This window comes from Galeopterus variegatus, unplaced genomic scaffold (assembly GCF_000696425.1).
Source record: "Galeopterus variegatus unplaced genomic scaffold, G_variegatus-3.0.2 Scaffold694, whole genome shotgun sequence".
In the NCBI taxonomy this organism is placed as follows: domain Eukaryota; kingdom Metazoa; phylum Chordata; class Mammalia; order Dermoptera; family Cynocephalidae; genus Galeopterus; species Galeopterus variegatus.
In genome coordinates, this window is record NW_007726805.1 from 212230 (window position 1) to 227111 (window position 14882).

A 14882-nucleotide genomic window follows, 5' to 3' on the forward strand; every position below is an offset into this window, starting at 1 on the left:
GGTTGCAATATTTTATTGGCAAAAGTAAGCTTAAGATTGGAGTATTTCTCCCATGATTTTAACTGACAGGGAATCTAAGCAGAACTTCTCTCTCCTACATAAAAGACATCTTTAATGTAAAGAAGCTGATTTTAGCAAGCATCCTTCTGGCACATTCTTTAGAATATCCTCTGTGGGGGTGAATACTCATCCTTTGATGGATTACATTTTTGGAAACAGACAAAAGGCATCATCTGGAGCCTGGGCTGGTGTGCATAAGATAGGGTATATGTGTGTGTGTCTCCAACATGAGGTGACTAAAGTGAAGCTTAATTCTCAAAATCATTTTGATGACAAGTCCAAATAAATTCTAAAAATGTTTTGAACCAAAGTAGCATTAATAGAGTAATGAGAGACCCTCACAAGGGGTAGGAACATTTTATTCTTCTTTGACTTGGTGTGTGTTTGTTTTTAAATGAATTATTGCTTTTAGAAGTAATTTTAACTAGGTAAGAGTAGACTATACACGAGACCCAATTAGAATGGCTGTTAAACATCAGTTTATATACCTCCTTACACTCCGTACCCTTTAGCCCTTTTCTCCCATCCATTCGTCAATTTTTGGTTTAGTTTAGGAAGTCTTGTTTTTAGAATCATCCAAGAAGGATCTCCTGTTGTGATCTCCCTCCCTCTTTGTGTTGCTTGTAACATTTTCCACACCTGAAACTATGGCATTTGCTGAGGATATCAGTTCTAGAAACAAGTCATTAAAGCATAGAAGCTGGAATCACACTGCCTGAGGTTAAATCCCTACTCTTCTACTGACTAGCTTTGTGACTTTGAGCAAGTAGTTTAAAAGCAGTTTTATTAGGTTTGTATTTTATGATTTATTTATCTTGGCAGCTGGCCAGTACAGGGATCCAAACAATTGGCCTTGTGTTTGTATTATTTTATTCTTAAACACCTTGTGACATTGTGATATAAGAAATATATATTTGGTCTTTGTCCCTCATTCCTGACACAGCTTCTAAAATTCTTGGAATTTCCTGAGTAATAGGTTTGTCTTTTGTTCACAATCCCCTTTCAACCATACCCAAGGTTCATGCTAATGAGTTGACTTTTGGAGGACTGGGATTGGTTGCCAGAGGAAGCATTCATTTGATTAGAGGGTTGGAACTCTCAGCCCCACCCCCTGACCTTCTGGGAGGAAACAGAAGATAAAGATTGACTTAATCACCAATGACCAGTGACCAGTTGTGCATATATAATGAAGCTTCCTTAAAAACCCTAAATGAAGGGGTTCTGGGTTGGTGTGGATGCTGAGAGGGTGACATTCCTGAAGGGGGCATGGAAGCTCCAGGCAGTCCCCCGCCCCCATCCCCATATGTTACCCTATGCATCTCTTCCATTTGGCTGTTGTATCTTTTATAATAGACTGGTAATAGGAAAGTGTTTCTTTGAATTCTGAGCAAATTATCAAACCTGAGGAAAGGGCCATGGAAACTCTTGGTTTGTAATCAAGTTGAACAGAAGTGTGGGTGGGTAACTTGGGGACCCACTACTTGCAACTGGCATCTGAAGTGGGGCAGTCTTGTGGGACTGAGCCCTTAACCTGTGGGGTCAGAACTAACTCTAGGACATCCAGTAAAGCAGGACACATAGCTGGTGAATTAGAGGATCAGAGAATTGCTTGGTGTGGAAAACCCCCACATTAGGTGTGTGTGGAGGAAAAGTGTATTCTGAACACTTTATGAAGATTAACTCACTTAATCCTCCCAACAACTCTATGAGGTAGGTACAGTTATGCCCAAGTAGCAATTAAGGTTAAACTGAGTTTAAACAGCTTTCCCGTGGACTCCAAACAAAGCAGTATGGCTGCAGAGAATGTGTTCAAAAGCACCGTGTTCTGCTGGTCCTGGTTCTGAACTCAGGAGGTTCAGATCCTATATTCATGACACCAAACATGGCTGGCCAGTGCTAAAACAATGTCAGCTGTTCTGTGTCTCTGAGACTTAAAGACATAGCATGTACCCTTTAAAGTAGGTATTTACCGGGTTTAGAGCCTGGTGTGTAGGATTGAGTGGGCTGCATATTCTTCCCAAGATGCTCTAGCCTGAAAGACAGTGAGCCAGCAGCTACGATTGGCCCCCATTTGATTGTGCCATTACGCTGAGTTTACTTTTGTCCCATGAGGGCTGTGAAACTCAGCTCTTTTAATTCATTTATTTGAATATTATTGAGTACTTAATGTGGCTCAGGCTAGGTACTCCCTAACCTTGAGGCATCTAAGTAAATGAGTGCAATGAAGTGTTCAATGGGGGAGAGAAAGCTGTGTTCCATTTTACAGGGGCTGAAGATGGGAAGACTGGGAGGGCTTTAAATAAGACAGGACACGAGATTGATGACAAATAGAAAAGATCTGTTTGTTATATTCCAGATGTGTGGTAGAAGGGAAGAACCAAGAAAAGAGAAAAAACATAATGAGCACCACCTATGTATTAACAGGCACAATGCCACACATTTACACATTGCCATTTAATCCTCAAAAATGACTGCTTTTTTTTTAAAGCTGGGAGTACACGAGTGAACGTTTTCGTATGTAAGAGCAACAATGCTGTGGAAGCCTCTTCAGTTAAGAGGTTGTGCTCAGCTGATGTGGTCCCAAAGCAAACAAGTAAATTAGCAGACCAGTCACATACCTTGTCAGCTCCGTGCATGTCAGCATGCCACCACTGGATCCACTAGTCCCCATCAGGATTACCTGGCATTTGAAATTTTGCTAAGTGAGCACAATTACTAGGTCTCAGTAAGAAAGCAGAGGATTTTAGAAAAATACAAAATTTTAATTTTTACATATGACATGGGAATGTCAAGATCCCTAATTAAAAAAAGAAAATTTTTTCATTCTGCAGAACAGAATAAGTCTTAGCTCACACTGACCTGATTTTAAAAATATCTTCCTCTGTACACCTGTCACTTCAGCCTGAGGCTCGTTGCTGATCTGCTCACAACAGAAGCTGCTGGGCTTTCCTCTGGGAGTAACAACTTGAAAGCCAGCCCACTTGGCCTGCAAACCTGAGGTGTACTCCCCACCACTGGGTCATGGAACTTCATTCTTCCCTGCTATGTAACCCAAGAATCCTGCAGCTTCTGAGGCCCAACACCCAAGTCCAGGCATCTGTAAAGAAGAGCTGAGATGTGAGACCATCTGTAGAGTCATAATAAGCCCTTGGGATTTGTTGATTTCCAACCACCTGGCCCACATTTTGGAATGCATGTCTTTAAGGCACCAAGTGATTTTAAGAATTGGCTCTGCTTCTGATTTAAGGCCTTTTACACATTAGCAGTGTATTAGTGATTGCTGGATGCCAATCTGCCCCTCCCACAGCTTACAGTTCCAAACAGTGCTCTTCAAGGGTCCTCTTAGTGGGAAGAAGGCAGCTCCTGGAAGTCATCTAGCCTTCAAGGTAGGAAATAGTTAATTCTCTGGGAAATAGATTTGCAGCCCTGAGAAGAAAAGATTTGTTGTTCTTTGGGGACATACACCATCATCTTGGCGATTTCATCCAATGCCTCTTCTGTATATGGAAGCTCCTGGTTCTGGAAAGCATCCCGTGCACACAGCCTCACATGATGGTACTCCAGTGGCAAGAAGGGAACGAAGAAGTCAACCAGATTTTCCTTCACAAGACGGCTGTGGCCAAAGCCACTGTCTGAAATCAGGACCAAAATTACATGGAGTCTGACCTGGGGCTGAATTCAGCTGGAGTTTTAAGGTGCCCCCAAACCTAAGGCCTGGGCAAGGTTTGATCTCATATGCCAACTCCAGGAGGGCCGTCTGCAGCATGTGTCAAGAACTCTGCTGCTCCATCTCCCTTAGGTAGAGGACCATGGTTAACTGTGGATATAGCTGCAGGAGAAGCAAGGAGAGTGGGGGCCTGACTGCCAGGTGTGCTTTTGTTTGATGGCAGAAAGCAGAAGGTGGAGGGATTTTACCCCTGGCTGGAGGCTTAGCCACTGAGGTTTCTGCAGTGAGACTCCTCAGAGTCTACAGGCTTCAGAGGCCACTGCCTGCATTTCCTGGGCAGGTGCAAACTTCTCTTTCAAAGCATTTTTAGAAAAGGAGTTCTGGCCTTCCTGGCAGTTTTCTTGTGCCTACCCAAAGTTAACAATGTGAGATGATTATGGCATGTCCTCTGAGTCCCAAGTACCCTGTCTGCCTCATAAACACACATACCAACATCTTATCCCCAACTGTGGCTCTCACCAGAGGTTTATTTTCTACATGGCTGGGAAGCAATCACTTACCTGTGGACTCCACAATCTCAGCCTGGAGGTGGGGCTCCAAATGTTCCATTGTAATTTCTTCTCGGGACCCTCCAGCCTTAAGCCAATTCAGAACCATCTCATTGATGATATTGCCCCCAAGGTTACTGAAAGAGACGAGTTTGTTAACAGATTTCTTTATACTTAGCTTCTAAATGGGTTCCTCGACCACTAAAGCATTAGGGCATGTGGGGCTCAGGGCTGCAAGCTGCATGGAGGGGCTGGAGAAGCATAGGCATGAAAGGTAGGCCAGGGCTAGGTGAGGAGGCCTCTGTCTGCCATGCACATGGATTTTAGCTTATGGGCCATGGAGAACCAATGAGGGGCTTTGAGCTTGGGAGCATGGGGTGGTGGGGTGACTTGGTCAGCTTTACATCCAAAGATCATTCCAGGGCTAGACAGTGGATTGAAGAGGCACAGGATGGTTGCAGAAAGCCAGTCACAGAGCGGATTGAAGAATTGGCGTAGGAGGCACAATTGACAGACCCTGTAACTGGTGGATATGAGAAGTGAGAGAATGGAAGCCATCAGGTGTTGGCCTTAGGCTGCTTGCTGCCCCCTTAAAGTGGAATATAGGAGAAGGGTGGAGAAGAAAACCCGTGAGTGTTTTTTGCTTGCCTGTGGTCTTTCTAGGGGTTATGATATCTTAGGCAATTGGAAATATGAGTCTGAGCACAGGAAAGAGGATTGGGCTAGAGATATGAGGGAGAAAGGGGGTAAGAAACGACGAAATTGTAGCGCTTCCAGCAGGGAAGCTGGGATGGAGGTGGAGACCTTCAGCTGGGTGCACTTCCGCTCGGACCCTCCCCAGCCCCTGTAGCTCCTGCTGTCTCAGCTCACTGCACTCCCCTCCCTGGGCTGCAGTCTCACAGGTGGCTCCTTAGACAAACCGAGCCCTTGGCCATCTCCACGTCTGTGCACTCACTCTTCACACCCTGCTTTATCTTCAGGTCCGGAGAGTGAGGGAGTGTAACAAGGGAAAGACGGGGAGGCAGGCGGCAAGTTAAGGAGTGGGGATCCTGTATCTCCATTTCTTTGACACCCTCAGGCGGATGGACTCAGCAGTCGGCTCCATTAGCATCTGAGTGCATCCTGTGCAGTGGGCTCATGGAGGTGTGCGGTTACAGAGGGGCTGAGTGCTTTCTCTCCCTGCCTTCTTCCACGCTGGGTGGACAGAGGCTGGGGCACACACCCTTCCCTGCCAAATGGTCCAGCCAGTGGTCCAATGCACCTTCCTGTAGTAGGGACCAATGTGCCCCTCACAGCCAGAATTTACCAGGGGCCATCAGCTCCCAGGAGGAGGGGCCCAGCAGGAACAAGGGGTTCCCACCCTTTGCTCGAGGCCAGCTGCTCAGCCAGTCTTCCCTTGACACCTTCTTACAACATTCTTCTTCCTGAAGCTGCTTGTCCCACTCCCCCCTGCGGCAGGAAGGCCTGCCAGGTAGGTCACCTGTGCACCCAGGAGTGGCCATAATCACAGCAGCTGAGGCAAGATTAGCCCCACAGCCAAGGGACTGCCCCAGCATGCATTCCCCACAGGAGGCAGAGGCACGTAGCTCTGCTTACACCATATGGGCCAAAGGGCAGGCATCCAGGGTGAGGGGAGATGAGTGGGGTTCACTTACCCAGCCCCAGAGGCACAGACTTCAGTTCCTTCCCCATTTCTACCCAGAAAACCACCCGACTCTAGCCTTCTTGAGAGCAGGAAGCACAGCCTCGTCATTTACGTCACCCCAGTGCCTAGCACAGTGCTCAGCACATTTCAGGTGCTCAGCAAGTGTTTATGAAATAAACAGACATCTCTGCACGTCTGTCTATACTACCTCCACCTCCCTTCTGAGTTTCTCCTCCTGTTCTGTCCCACAGCCAACATCTCTTTTCTTCCACCATACCACAGGCTTTATCTCATCCACCATGACATAACCTGGGACCCCTCTCTATTCTGTCCCTCCCTCTCCTCAGGACTACCACCCTGGCACCAACATCACACCTTTAGACAGACGTTGCTTTCCTGGAGCACCTCAATTCCTTTCCTCAACCTCCCAGGTAACCTGCTGACTGTGAGGTCTGAAAGGACCAAGAAGCCAGAAGGCACCTCTATTGACCAGCCCTCTCCCCTGGCTCTGGGACAGGACAACATCTAATCTCACCAGCCCTGAGCCTTAAGGCCCCAAGGAAGGGGACTGAAGGCCTCTCCAGAACTAGCTGTTACTGATAACAACCCCAGTAACAAACCCCAACGCTGACCTACTAAGTCTTCCATAGAGCATTTCCAATGCAATGGGGTACAAGGCCTATGATTCCATTCATATTCGTATAGTTCTTTTAATATTTCAAAATCTTTTCTATCTATACTTTGCCTGACCACAGTGCAAATAAAACAGGCGTTCATTGCCCTCACACTTCACAGCTTCAGTGAGAAGAGGACAATAGCTCCAATCTCCAGGGTTCCTTGTTCCCGTGCTGCCACGTGACGCGTTCTCGGAGCCTTCTGTACTTGTAGTCAATGTTAGTTTTCTGTTATCCAGCCAACGGGCCCCCTAATTCCTCCAACCCAGATGCAAGATAGGCTCTGAGGGCTGGGGCACCCTAGGACACCACACATGAGGCTAACCTGCTTCAACTGCCACCTCCTCCCTTCTGCTGCCATCAGATGCCACCAGGGGGCAGGCCAGCAAAGCCCTACAGCTCATTTCGGAAGGCAGGTTTAGGATTTTTTTCAGGATTAAACTGCTGGTCTTGCCCTAGTGTAACTCTGTCACAGGAGCAGTTTGAGTCAGCTGTGCTTTTCTTTCAAACACAAGAATCCTTGCCACAAAGTGGGATAAATTGAAGCTCATCGTAGAAATCAAGTCCAGAGGCTCAAATATCAAATACATTGTCTTCCCCAACCTATCACTAGAATACCGAGAACCTGGGAGGTTTAGAGGCCGCTGTTTTGGGGGCTCCCTAGCCCAGAGTGATGGGGTGGGGCACTGGTGGTCGCTACCCTGGATGGCCTGGGATAGACTATGTCAGCCTGCCCCTCAGCTTCCCTGTGTTGGGGGCCTCCGGCTCTTGCTGGCTGGACACAGGCCTGCACCAGAGCCACTAGAACTCAAGGCCACATCTTAAGTGGCCCTTCAGATCCCTGTCACAGGTATGTGTCCTCCACTCTGTCCCACTGTGAAGCAGTCTAGTGGGGCAGCTTTTCCCCATGCCTTGCCTCCACCCAGGCTTGACCAGCTGTCTGTGACCATGTGGTCTCAGACATCCCACCAAGGCCGGGTCACTGGGAGAAAGGGCAGAGCTGACCAGGAGACAGAGGGCGCTGCCCACGGGTCAATAACCAAAATACTACAAAGGCAAATGTTTGCCTGGACAGCAGGGTCACCGGGTTGCATTAGGCAATTGTGACCCAGGCGAGGGTGCGGGTTTTCTAAGCTGAGAAGCAGGCAGCACCACCCAAGGCTGGCGGGCCCAAGTCGGGGAACGGTTGGTGGCGCCATGGCCACAAGCCTGCACGGGCTTGAGCCCACATGAGGGAAGAGCAGGGGAGGAAGCTGCTTATGTGCAAAAGTAAAAGGGATGATCCCTGCAAAAGTGAAAAGGAGGCCCGAGTTGCGGTCCCCATGCTTTGCTCCGTGAGTGAGGACTCGCTTATGCAGCTACGGTTCAGAGGGTCCCCTGGACTCCTGTCCCCTCCCAACCACCACCTGGAAGGGCTTAGGTGGAGAAGCCTAAGGACACAAAGGTGAATCCTCCAGCCAGCCTCCTCTGCATTTTTGGGCCTCCACCTAATTCACTGCAACAGAAGGAGACCTGAGCCTGGCTGCCTCAGAAGGTGGTGAGTAGTACATAGTACCTGGGGATAGGAATTAATGTGAAGAATTTACTACCCTTACCTGGTAAGTCTCCACAAGCCCCACTTATAGACCAGGAAGGATTTGCCATCAACACATGGAAATCCCACCGCAGCGACAGGCATAAATGCGTTCGTCCTGTGTGCACTGAAACCAGACCTGCCTTCCACACTCACCTTCACACTCTCCAAGCCTGGATGGGAACCAGCCTCCCTCCCCCATCCTCATGGGGACTCCACCCTGCAGCCCAGGAAGGTCCCTCAGCAAGCAAGTGCTGGCGTGGAGGGAGGGTGGAGAAGCAACTAGTTTGGCTTCCATTGAGTCCACAAAAAGCTGTTGTGAAGCATTCAAGTTGGGCCAACAGGGGCCCAAACCTGACTTCTGACTGATGGAGCCTCCATAAAAAGACAGGACTGGACAAGTCGTTTCTAAGTTTGCTTCCCGCTAAGCCCTTTCGCGAGCCTGGGGAACACAGTAGAACAAGGGCAGAGGAAACGCAGCACAGTGGTTAAGTGACTGGGTCCGCAGAGCAGTGCTGCGAATACAGTTGTAGGTACTGAGAGATGGTGCACGTTTCAATCAACACATTATACCCTGAATTGTAAGCCAGGGTCTTCCTCTCATGGTCAGAGAAGAAACAGACCTTCCAAGCCTGGAGGAAGAACTGGCCGTGTTGGACTTAGTGGGAGACTACGCTGTCCTCTGACCAGGCCTTCCTTGGGAATTTTCAAAGGTAGTCGGTACTTGATTTTCAGCTAATGAAAGCTGAATACCCTTCCTAGGGGGACCCCCAGTGTGTGAGCGTCTCCCCTGAGGAAGGTACACACCAGCTGCGGAGTGTGAGGGGCCTAGCAGTCCTAAGAGGACCACGCGCACGAGTGGAGGGCTAGCCGAGGGACCGCTCCTCCAGGCTGCTCTCAGTTCATTAGCCTGGCTGTGGGGGTCAGTGCCGCTCAGCAGCGCATTGCAGGGTAGAACCAGGGCAGGAGCAGGGAGACCTAAGGCTTCCCAGCCCTGCTTCCATCCAAGTAGCTAGGCTTCTGTTTTCTGCACAGGAGTTTGTAGAAGGCTCTGCAGCCGAGAAAGCGAGGTGGCCTCTGCTGCCCGCTGATATCGTCCCTGCACCCAGTCCTCCTGGCTATTGTTCCTCAGACCTCACCTGAGAAAGAGAAAGATGGTTCTCCGAGCCCTGTGGCCCTCAGGGGACTGGTGTTCCAGCTGCGGCCCAAGGACCTCCAGCAGCCCCGGGTGCAGCTTCTCAGCTTCATCAAAGATGAACAGGGTCTGCTGGCAGCGCTGTTGCGTCTCCTGGATCTGACCCATCAGCTGCTCCTGCACGGGACATAGGGAGCCGCTGGGGAACTGGGGGGCACACTCCCACCCTCCAGTAGGCATCGGCTTCCCCAAGGCATCTGCAATGGCCCACTTGAGGCTGGGTTCCACCCCTGGAACTACCAAATGCAAACCTCTGTGGGCAGGGCTAGGACATGCTCATCTAACAAACTTCCCAGGTGATTCTCGTGCACCCTGAGGTGGAGCCAGCCTGGGTAGAGGGGGAGGGCCCGAAAGGGAGTGGGGAGAAGCCCTTCTGCCCTTGAGAACAGGCCTGCTCTTTCCTCTCTGGAACTAGGTCCCATTCTGGAACTAACCGTGAGCTCAACCTCTCCAGGGGTAGGAGTCAGGCTCTAATCCGAGGTGACAGGCAGAGGAGGGGCTCATGTGCCCAGAGGCAGCCACAGCCCCCTGCCCTGAACTCCCAGGAGCAGACTGTCCACTAGCACCCAAGCTGGGCCAACCTCTCGGGGCAGCAAGTCTGCTGAAGGCCTGTCTACGGTACAGCCAACCCAAAACTTGGGGGCTTTGCTAGGTTCCTCGTCCTAGGCAAGATAGTAAATGCTTAATGGAAAAGAATATATTTTTTAGGGCCAGATCCTACCCCAGATCCCACACTCCCTGTCCATCTCTAGCCTCCCTGGACTCCGATTTCAGCTCCCTAATCACCCGCGTGTGAGTGTGTGTGAGTGTTTGTGTGTGATGTGAGAGAGTTAGTATACATGTTGGTTTTCACAACAGGGAAGTTGCGATCCACAGCAGTTTTGCCACAAAACCAGGTAGTTCCTGAGAAGGCCCAGCTGACCGACTACCTGTCCCTAGAACAGCAGGGGTTCAGGACAGTTCGCCCTGCCCCTGCCCTCCAGGGCCATATTGATTCTGCCGGGTGACTTGGGAATCTCTGTCCTCAAAGGCTTACACAATCTTCCTGGGTTAAGACATTCCAAATATTAGAACAGAAAGCCAAAGACACATGCAGTCATTTCTGTCATGCTGCAATAGGGGTTTGGTCATCTTCTGGCTTAAATACTACATGTCGACTTATTTTAAATACTGCATTTCTGTCCATCCACTTGCTGGAATATAATGAGCCATTATGGAAAGACACAGAAAATCACTCTTTAAAAAAAAAAGCAGGACATGGAACTTTCTGTCCAATATAATTACAGTGACATAAAACAACACAGGGGAAAGGTTTGCCACCAGAGGAAGTATACCAAAATGCTAACTGCTGTTAGCTAACAAGGTTATGTCTTTGTGGGAAGATTACGATAAAGTTTTTGCTGTTCTCTGTTCCACATTTCCTGTGACATTTCTCTATTTCTATAACAGAAAAATTAATGTGTACTTTCTGTTTAAGCTCAGTGACTGGCCTCCCGTGTGTGGCGGTTGAAGAGACAGAGCTCAGGTCTGGTGTGTAGAACATCAGTCTTTCCTCAGGGTGCTCAGGGTCCCCTCTGTGTTTAGTGGGTGCAGTGGATGTCTCTGTTACTGGTTCTGTCACAATCGCCTCCAGTCCCCACCCTTCCGCTAGGCTTCTCCAGAGCCCAGCTCCTTGCAGGGAAGAGCTGTTTACAGGGTCTCCCTCCCAGCACAGAGGCCTCATTCCAGCCCCAGCCGTGGCTGGCAAAGCCTGCCAGCACTGCCCAGCCTCACCTTGTACAGGTCCGTGTACTTGGGGTGGGGAAAGTGGAACGTGGCAATAAATATCTTGACGCAGTCACTCCTCAGCCCGTCCCGATACAGGCTCTCTGCCAGCATGCGGGCCACGAAGTTCTTGCCTGTGCCAGACCAGCCGTGAAATGACAGAGCCAGGGCCTTGTCTGGCCGGGGCATCTCTAAGTAGTGTCTCACTGTTCTCAGGACCAGCTCTCGGGCCAAATGCTGGCCATGCAGTCTCACTCTCAGGTCCGACTCTAAGCCTAGGGACAGGACAGAGGAGGTCACAGTGAGAGGCGCACACACAGGCACAGTCCCCACCAGGCTCCACAATGGCTGAGAGACTGAGCATCTCTGAACATCTCTGAGGAGGGATCAGTTATTCATCCTGTTTAGCCTAAGAACAAGAAGCCAAAGGGAAGACCTTGCAGCAGAAGGGATTCAAGGGCTATTTTTGAAGAGGCTGAGAAATCGAGATTGAACTCAGGAAGAGAATGGAATCACCTTTCCGAAGACCCTGAAGACGTCCCAGAATGGTTGGCACAGACCTGTCTGGAAAAAGAACCCCACACCCCCACGCCCTCAGGTCGCTCCCATTCCTTTCAGGACTCCCTAAATGTTTTATGGAGAAGCCCCATTTTATTCATTCTAATTCAGTTCCACAGGTCCTTGAGAGCAGCTACCGCGTTGCAAAGCCCTCTGCTAGGCCTTACTTCCTCTCAGCCATGAGGTTGCAGGATTGCGGGATGGGGGCTACCAGGAGTCATAGGGACAGGGAGGGTGTGCTGCCAGCTGTGGGTAGGGACTGACCATTCTGAGTCTAGGATCAATTGGTTGGGCACTTTGAGCCAACCTGGAGAGAGTATTCTGGAGCCTGGCGGGTCAAGGTCTATTGTAAAACAATGGAGGTATCACACATCGCTTCAAAAGTAGTAGTGGGCTGGCTGGTTAGCTCTGTTAGTTAGAGTGTGGTGTTACAACACCAAAGTCAAGGGTTCGGATCCCGTTACTGGCCAGCCGCCAAGAAAAAAAAAAAAAAAAAGGCAGTGACACAGAAAGGAAAATTAATATTTGCTGCTGTTTTCCCTGTACTCAGAACTGTGCTGTTTTTCATCTTCACAATAACTCTGCATGACAGGTATTATTATTCCCACTTAAAGATGAGGAAACAGAGACCTGAAAAAAACTGCCCAAAGTTTGGCAGCTAGTAAGAGGTGAGACTAGGAATCCAGCATAGGTGTACTGATTCCCCAGCCAGGACAATTTGGATATTCGGGCCCTTGTGTAACAAAAGGCATGTTGAGGGCAGAGAGGTAACTTGCTACCTGCCTACCAAGGGTCTTATCCCTAGTGTTGGCAGAAACCCTGTTCCTAGACCCACTGTGTCATTGGCATGTTTGCCAATAAAGAGACCTAATATCTAGGGTGAGCCTCACTTATGGAGATTCAAAGAGTTGGTATCAGGAGAACTCTAGGCAAGAAACTGCTCCTGGGGAAAATACAGGAAACTTTTGCAAAGGACTGAAGGTCCTTTATCAGAATAGGTTTAGTACTTGGGGCTAAAGATCACCCTCCTGAGAGTCAAAATGGCAAATTGACTGCAATATGCAAATCAGGCTTGCCACCTGAACTAATTAAAAAAATACACTGGAGGGAGGGTGGTTAGTTGTGATTCACAAGCAGCAGGGGAAGAATGCAGGCAGACCAGTATGGGGATTCTCTTTTTTTTTTTTTTTTTTGTCCTTTTTGAGACCGGCTGCACCGTGCTCAGCCAGTGAGCGCTGTGAGCGCACCGGTCATCCCTATATAGGATCCGAACCCGTGGCGGGAGTGCTGCTGCGCTCCCAGCGCCGCACTCTCCCGAGTGTGCCACGGGCTCGGCCCAGTATGGGGATTTTCAATCTGTGTAATGGTTAATATGTTTCTGGTTATAAACTCATTCAATCTCCTATTTCTCTCAGGGTGTGGAGCCACTGAGGCATCTGCACTTACCCTAGATAAATCAGGAACCCACACTGTATCACCCAGACATTTGTTGGCTAAAGGTTAAAAGGGACACTTTTAATTATAACCCACAATTTCTGATTAGTTCTCACTTGATACTCCCAACCCCCCCCTCTGAGAGGTTGTTGTTCCTGTTCACAGACAAGCTGCTGTTGGCCTGACTCTCCTAAAGAGTCATAGAATATGCTGGATTATGAATTAATCTCTGCCAAACTCTTAGCACAGTGCCTGGTTCATGGTAGGAGCTCAATAGAAATTAGCTACTCATCTTCTTTCCTCCCTGGACACACATCCCGGGATGGCAGGAGGCCATGATGGTAGGTGGCAAATGAGCAGAGGAAAATACTTGGCCTAGGCAGGGGACAGACGATGGCGATCAGAGGCCTGTCCTACAACTGGCAGTGTCCCCTCCCCCCAGCTGTCTTAGCTGGGTGTGACATGTTCATGGTATTCCCAAGGATCCCCAAGATCTATGAAACAAGCTCAGGTAGCTTGAGCCATTCAACTAAAGGGGTCTTCTCATCCCTCATTCAAGAATTTTGGTGCTTCGTCAAAAAACAGTATGTTTTGGCTTCTGTTCCCAGAAGGAAGAATGCAAAATCCACTAGTGGCATCATTAATGTTGGTGTCACATTGTTCCCAGTGACAGAGGTTATTATTTCTGGAAAACCTGGCAGTTCAATGTCTTGCCCAAAGAAGATCCTCAAATAACTGCAGACCTGACTTCACTCTTATTGTGGCAATTCCTGCTTGGGGGGAGGCGGGCAGGATAATGAAAGGTCCTTTGCACCCTAGCCATTTCTCCTGAATTGCCTTCCCTCCCCACAGATCCCTAGCCCCTTGAGGCCATGCGGAGTCCAACCTGTAAAGTTGTTGGAGATCCTGCAATCCCCACTGTAGCAGCAGTCCTGGAAGCTGCAGTACCATGTGGTCAGGATATCCAGGTACTGCTGGCCCAACACGGGAAGGCTCCAGCCTGGAAAAGAAGGAGTTGTGAGACAGGGACGAGACCATCTGGTCCAGGACAGTGGTGACAGCCTGCCACACAAGCACTCAGGTCCCAACTCTCAGCCTAGGCTCTGCCCACTGCATGTCCTCAAGCACTTGCTTCCTGTAAGCAGCAGAGAAGGAGGAAGAGGTACTTGGGGGTGGGGACAGTCACCAGTGTGTGACTTTCCTTAAAGCCATCAAAAAGTTGGGGAGGAGCAGTACCCTAGAATAACGCCAGGTGCACTGTGAGCATGTCTGGAGGAGTCGGGGACAGGTGAGGTGGGGGAGGGCGGCCTGGCCTATTCAGATCCAACAGGCGGCGGCCCCAAAGATGGGAGGTGTGGGGGCGATGGGGCTTCCTGACCCGCGCAGGCTGCCCCTGCCCACAGCCGGGTGCCAGGGGCTGGGCGGGCGGAAAGCTGACTGATACGGCCTGTGCGGTGGCCCAGGCAGGAGCGAGGCTTTGACAGCCGCGTCCCCAATTCCGCTCCGCTTCTGCACGTCCCCGCCCCGCGGGCGCCCGCGCTCCGCGACGGCTGGTGGGCCGGGCAGTGGGCCGCGGGGACGGAGTCTTACCCAGGGGACCCGCGGCAGCCTCCTCGTCCTCCTCACAGTCGCCGGGCCACACCTGGCAGCGGAAGAGCGCCCAGTACCGCCTGGAGAGGGCACCGGCCGCCCTCAGCCGCTCCTGCAGGCGCTGGAAGCCCGGCCAGGCCCATGCCGAGCCCGGCTCGTCGGCCGCCTCCCCCG

At 50.2% G+C, this 14882-nt stretch overlaps 1 protein-coding gene across 1 annotated transcript in view; it reads right to left on the minus strand.

Annotated features, from left to right (window-relative positions):
- Nucleotides 1-2806: 2806 nt before the first annotated feature.
- Nucleotides 2807-14882, minus strand: part of TOR3A (torsin family 3, member A) — a 12766-nt gene continuing 690 nt past the window's right edge. The window contains exons 2-7 of the mRNA XM_008571517.1: nt 14709-14874; nt 14005-14118; nt 11136-11401; nt 9307-9479; nt 4288-4412; nt 2807-3692 (exon numbers count right to left, since the gene is read on the minus strand). Coding sequence (XP_008569739.1) covers nt 3442-3692; nt 4288-4412; nt 9307-9479; nt 11136-11401; nt 14005-14118; nt 14709-14874 — 1095 coding nt within the window. The 3' untranslated portion in view covers nt 2807-3441. The remainder of the gene's footprint in view (nt 3693-4287; nt 4413-9306; nt 9480-11135; nt 11402-14004; nt 14119-14708; nt 14875-14882) is intronic.